Source organism: Gossypium hirsutum, chromosome D05 (genome assembly GCF_007990345.1).
Source record: "Gossypium hirsutum isolate 1008001.06 chromosome D05, Gossypium_hirsutum_v2.1, whole genome shotgun sequence".
Classification (NCBI taxonomy): Eukaryota; Viridiplantae; Streptophyta; class Magnoliopsida; order Malvales; family Malvaceae; genus Gossypium; species Gossypium hirsutum.
The window spans coordinates 420,102-426,725 of NC_053441.1; the positions used below are offsets into that span (position 1 = coordinate 420,102).

Genomic DNA, 6,624 nt, shown 5'->3' on the forward strand with positions numbered 1-6,624 from the left:
AATACAATCATCTATCCAAAATACAAATCTTCTTCTTTAATTCACCCTTTCGTGGCCTCAAAAATATATACACCATACCTAATATTGCTTACTTCATTCACATTATCATATACACCACATAGACGCATAGAAGATATTGTTTTTAATTAATATTGATTATCATTTATAATGGTAATATAGTTTATATTTATTTAAGTTCGATTCGATTCGATATATATAAGTTTTAATTTTTTTAAAATTTATTTTTCATTTGTAAATAATTAATTTAAACTACCCATATTATATATTTTTTAAAAATATATCAATTTTAATTTCATATTTAGTATTTACTAAAAAATTTAAATTTAGATAAGTTAATAAATTTTCTTACATTTACATAATATTGTATTCCTATATATTTAATTTTAAATGTTAAAAAATAAAAATGAGTAATGGTTAAAGTCTATTTGACACTGGTCCAAGTGGTATGATTCTCATCTCTCACTCCTAATATTATATAAAAAAATTAAATTAAAATACATTACAAGCTGAGCTTAAACTTTAAATGTTGAAACCTAAACTTGACTCATACTTTAAACGGATCTTTTTTTGTCTAAATTTATTTTTCGAAATGATAATTTTATTCAAATCCCTTCATATTCATATCAAATTTTCGAATTCAACAAATAAAGTGAATCATGATATCCCATGTTGATTTTTATGAACTCATTTCTTCGTCCAACAACAACCACGATCACTACTGTCAGCTAAAAAGAAAAAAAAATAGACAGCGTGGGAAGAAAATAATCAAAATTATTTACCATTGAAAGAATTTTAGTTATGATTTAAAGCGGGCGAAAACAGTGAGAGCATGTCCCTAACAACTCCAGTAGGTGTAAGAATCATGCATTTTGGGAGCTGGTTAAATTGTATACTAAAAATTAATTAAACTAGGGCGTCCTTTCAAGCACGACTCATCCCCCTTTTGAGAGGGACAAGGCCAACGTTAATAAAAGATAATTTGGCTCGTGACCAAGAAAAGGATTGCATAATTAATTATTTGCTTCTCATCGTACGGATACCTGTTTCTATATTTAAAAAGAGAAAGAGACTAATTTTGTTCAAATTGTGGAAGATATTGCACGGCAAGACATTAACCGAATCTAACACCTAATTAAACCCCCAAAACAATATTATTATAATGATGTTTCAGGTTTTAATTTTGCTTATCAATTAAGCAACGAAACCTGGATTTTATTAATCAAATCCACGTAGTTACAAATGGAGATGGCGATTTTACAAAAGGAACAGCGATGACATGATTTTAGGTAGGAAGAAGAGATATGCAGGTTGTGAAAGTGACAACAACGTATGTTGGCCTAATCATACTTTGGTTCTCATTCGGACAATGCTTTATGGTAAAAAAGAAGAAGATATTCTAAAACATGTCATATCATCAACCTTTTTAGTTTTTATTTTATGATCTTGTCTGAAATTATTCATCAGAGCTGGAAAAGTGCAGGCAAACTAGGAATCTAATTCCATTTCTATTAACACAATAACATCCGAATTTAAAACTTTACACAATTTATTATAATATAAAATGATATAGATTACAGGTTTGAGGTATGAATCTATAGACTTGCAGTCCAATCCTTCAGCAGGTGGAGTTTTAAAAAATAACCAAATTAAAGTTTACATAAGAGGGCTTGACTTAGTGCATGTTTAATATTGTTTTAAAGAAGTACTTTTGAGATAACAATATTCTTAAACAAACTACTTTTTGAGAGAAAAAAGTGTTTCTCCTAAATAAAAAATTAACCCAATAATATATTTTTGGCAACTTTCCTCAAAAGTGTTTTTTTTTTTTTTCCGAAGAACACTTTTGAAAAGACTTGTTAAACAAAGTCTTAGTTATATCCAATTGAAATAACAGAATAAGGTATGCATACTGGGGAACCCTAGACTGGGCCACTTTGGGTTGCTTGGATAGTTTTAGTAATATTTGAATAGCAACTTCATATTAAGGATTAGTTTTGGTTAGGTGTAAATAAGTTTGTGTGGGGTTGGGTCAAGCCCAAAATATGGGAAACAATATGTGACAAGGCCCAAACACTGAATTAATAGTATCAAATAGATCAACAAAAGTTTGAAGTTTTTGAACTAAAATTTTAAACCCTAATTTAGAAATCCATGAATTAAACTCACTTGGTTCAATTTGATGGATTGTTTGATTATGAATATTATTCGTTTTCCATTTTATACCGTAATTTATTAAGACTAAGGTCTTACATTTTTAGTTTATTCTAATTATTAATTTATTACTATTTTATAATTATTAACTCTACATAATATCTATTGTGTTTATAATTATTATTGTGCATTCAATAAAATAAAATAAAATATGCTATTAAAAAAATTTAAGAATTTAGGGTCTGTTTGATTGCCAGTAAAATATTTTCCGTAAAATGATTTCGGGAAAATATTTTACTTTTTTGTAAAATGATTTACTGGAAAATATTTTCTGGTGTTTGATTGAATCTGTGTAAAATATTTTCGGCTGTTTGGCAGATTTCCTGGAAATATTTTTTGAAAAAATTGTTTTTACATATATTGATATATATTAATAAATTTTTATATTTTAAATTATTTTTACATATATTGCAATTATTTATTTATAATAATACTCAATTATTAAGTTACAATATTAATCGTTATAAATTAAAAAAAATTAATATCAAATAAATTATTTGTAATTGTGTTAAAAAAACAAATATTGAATAATTAAAAAAACAAGTTACTGGAAAATCGATAAACAGAAGCAATTTTATACCGAAAATGAAGGAAGGAATGAAGGAGGCGATAGAGAGGAGAGCACGGAAAATGTCTTACGGAAATTGAAAGGGTAAGACATTTTCCCTAAAATGTAACCCATTTTCCCTTGTTTTGGAGTTCATTTTCCAAATGGAAAATATTTTCCGCCAATCAAACGTTGGAAAAGTTGGAAATGATTTTCCGGAAAATCAATTTCTTCAATCAAACAGACCCTTAATTTTTTTATTTTTCATATTTTAAAATTTAGATTTAATTATTAATATTGTTAAATTTTTTATACAATACTTAAAATTATGCATAACTGCTTATTAGCCTTTAAATAAGAGGATAAACATGTTTCAACTCGTTCGAACTCATATTCTCTTGTACTTGTAACAATGTCGATATCAATCGAATTAAGGCTCAATCAATAACACTGTTAAATGTTTTATTAAATTTAATAGTGTGACATTTAAAAATTAAAAAAAAATACTCACTTGCTAAAAATATACTGTACTGAAATTGAATTTGATAAAATAATTTAAATCATTAACCTGACTTTTAAACTTTTAAAAATAAAGAGATTAATTTCTAAAATTTAAAAGTAAATTTCAATAATGAAAAACTCTCAAAGACCATCACGGGTGGACTTGATAAAACGCAGCGTATGCGGGAAAGGAAATTGAGTGGCTTGAGCCATCGAGGGACACAAATACAGACGAAGATAAACTGATAACATGTATGAGCCTACAAATCAAACTCAATGCCCAGTCCAACAAATTCCATCTTCAATGAAGAAAAACCAACCATTCCTTTTACTAATCTTCAATTTCAACCCCTCTCTCTCTCATCTCCTCCTTTACCGCAAAACCCTTCAAACACACCCACTCTCTTCTTTGCTTCCTAGCTGATCAATGGAGGGCAGCACTTTCCTTCCCAATAAACCAGTTTATCCTACCCCTACTAAGAGACCACCCCAATCAAACAAGCCTGTCAAGTTCAGCTCTGTAACACTTCCTCATCCTCCTCAACCCCAGTCTCCATCTCATTCGCCCCCTTCACTCCCTTTAGACTCTCTTCTCCAACACCTTCTTCACCTTTCTTCACCACCCAATACCACCCACAACCCCAAAAGTATTAATCCTCATAAACCCTACAATTCCCATTCCCCTTCTCTTCACATTTCATCGGAATCTAGTCTGAAACTTCATCACCAAGTTCATCATCCCAAGAAGTCTGCTCCTGTTTCGGTTCTTCAGTTGGATAACAGTAAAGAGGAAGGTCAATCTGGAGATGGGCCGCTTGAATTTTTGACAAGAAAGGGTATGCTTATGCTTAACTCCATAAAGGAACAACCTTTGAATGGGTTACCTGATTTCTTTGATTCTGTCAAGTTTGAGTTGCTTCAAATTGATATGTTTAGTTTATTGAAAGCTTTAGACCTTTCAGGGGATTGGGAAAGAGCTCTCGTGTTGTTTCAATGGGTAGTTTCGGACTTAGGGTCCGATAACGCTAAGCTAGACAATCAGGTTGTTGAATTAATGGTCAAAATTCTGGGGAGAGAGTCGCAGTATGCAATTGCATTGAAACTGTTTGCTTTAATTCACATTGAGGAATACTCACTTGATGTTCGAGCTTATACGACTATTCTTCATGCATATTCACGGTCAGGTAAATACCAGAAGGCAATATCTATGTTTGAGAAAATGAAGGAAATTGGCCTTTCTCCTACTTTAGTCACTTATAATGTCATGCTTGATGTCTATGGTAAGATGGGTCGGTCTTGGAATAAGATTTTAGGACTTTTAGATGAGATGAGAAGCAAAGGACTTGAATTCGATGAGTTTACTTGCAGTACTGTGATATCAGCTTGTGGTAGGGAAGGATTGTTGAATGAAGCCAAAGAGTTCTTTTCTGGATTGAAGTCGCAGGGCTATGTTCCTGGGACGGTCACGTATAATGCTTTATTACAAGTGTTTGGAAAGGCAGGGGTCTACTCGGAGGCTTTAAGCATTTTGAAAGAAATGGAGGATAACAACTGCCCGGCCGATTCGGTGACATACAATGAACTCGTAGCTGCTTATGTGAGGGCGGGGTTTTATGATGAAGGGGCTGCAGTTATTGAAACAATGACTAAGAAAGGTGTAAGGCCAAATGCTATTACGTACACAACTGTCATCAATGCCTACGGTAAAGCTGGAAAGGAAGACAAGGCTTTGAGATTGTTCCATAGGATGAAACAGTCAGGTTGTGTCCCTAATGTTTGTACTTATAACGCTGTGCTTGGGATGTTAGGGAAGAAGTCACGATCTGAGGAGATGATAATGATACTGTGTGACATGAAAGAAAGTGGCTGTTCCCCTAACCGTATTACATGGAACACAATGCTTGCCATGTGTGGTAATAAGGGCATGCACAAGTATATCAATCTAGTCTTTCGGGAAATGAAGAACTGTGGTTTCGAGCCTGATAGAGACACGTTCAACACTTTGATAAGTGCCTATGGTCGGTGTGGGGCAGATATTGATGCTATGAAAATGTACAAGGAGATGATTAGAGTAGGGTTCACACCATGTGTTACAACTTACAATGCTCTTCTCAATGCTCTAGCTAGAAGAGGCGACTGGAAAGCAGCAGAATCTGTCATTCAAGACATGAAGAACAAGGGTTTCAGGCCTAGTGAAACCTCGTATTCTTTGATGCTTCAGTGTTATGCCAAGGGAGGGAATGTGAAAGGGATAGAGACGATCGAGAAAGAAATTAGCGTTGGTCATATCTATCCTAGCTGGATGCTGTTAAGAACACTTGTTCTGGCAAACTGCAGATGTAGAGCAGTAGAGGGTATGGAGAGAGCATTTCAGGAATTACAAAAGAACGGATACAAACTTGATTTGGTTTTATTCAATTCGATGCTCTCGATTTTCTCAAAGAACAACATGTATGAGAGGGCTCATGAGATGCTACACTTGATCCGCGAGAGTGGGTTGACACCTGATCTTGTGACCTACAACAGCTTGATGGATATGTATGCCAGAGCAGGAGAGTGTTGGAAAGCTGAAGAAATCCTCAAAGGACTACAAGAGTCGGGTGGAAAACCAGACATCGTGTCTTACAACACGGTGATTAAAGGGTTCTGCAGGAAAGGGTTAATGCAGGAGGCCATAAGGATTCTGTCTGAGATGACAACTAAAGGGATTCGACCATGTATTTTCACTTACAATACGTTTGTGGCAGGCTATGCTGCACAGGGAATGTTCACCGAAATAGATGATGTTATTAGCCATATGATTCAGCACAACTGCAAACCCAATGAGCTGACCTACAAGATTGTGGTGGATGGTTACTGTAAAGCAAGGACATACAAAGATGCCATAGACTTTGTGTCCAAAATCAAGGAGATTGATGATTCTTTTGATGACCAGTCTATAGAGCGGCTAGCTTTTCGTGTTCGAGAGAATCTGGATTCATAACTTGACCAACTATATTTCCCTTTAGCTACGAAAGGGGAAGACCAAACTATAGTTTCCTGTAATCTTAATAATTATCCTTTTTTTTAAATAAAGTTAAAGACTTATGCAATTCTTTAATTATAATTTTAATGTAGCTAATAATTATTTTTTTATTAATATTAGAAATTCTATGAAACTATGAATGCAAAACACAAATGTATTTAAAATAACATACAATAAATCTATGGCTTGAAACTAATTGATAACAATATGTGAAATATGTACTTATTTTAAAATAAAAATATTTTTAATTTGTGAGTATGGAGGATCAATGTTAGAATCAATGTTAGAATCACATACCCTACATAGTATGGAGGATCAA

The 6,624-nt window shown here is 33.0% G+C and overlaps 1 protein-coding gene across 1 annotated transcript; it reads left to right on the top strand.

The window, feature by feature from the left end:
- Nucleotides 1-3,494: 3,494 nt before the first annotated feature.
- LOC107907496 (pentatricopeptide repeat-containing protein At2g18940, chloroplastic) lies at nt 3,495-6,372 on the top strand. Its single transcript, XM_016834895.2, has one exon. The coding sequence runs from the start codon at nt 3,708-3,710 to the stop codon at nt 6,261-6,263; it is 2,556 nt and encodes an 851-aa protein (XP_016690384.2). The 5' UTR covers nt 3,495-3,707; the 3' UTR covers nt 6,264-6,372.
- The last annotated feature ends 252 nt before the right edge of the window (nt 6,373-6,624 follow it).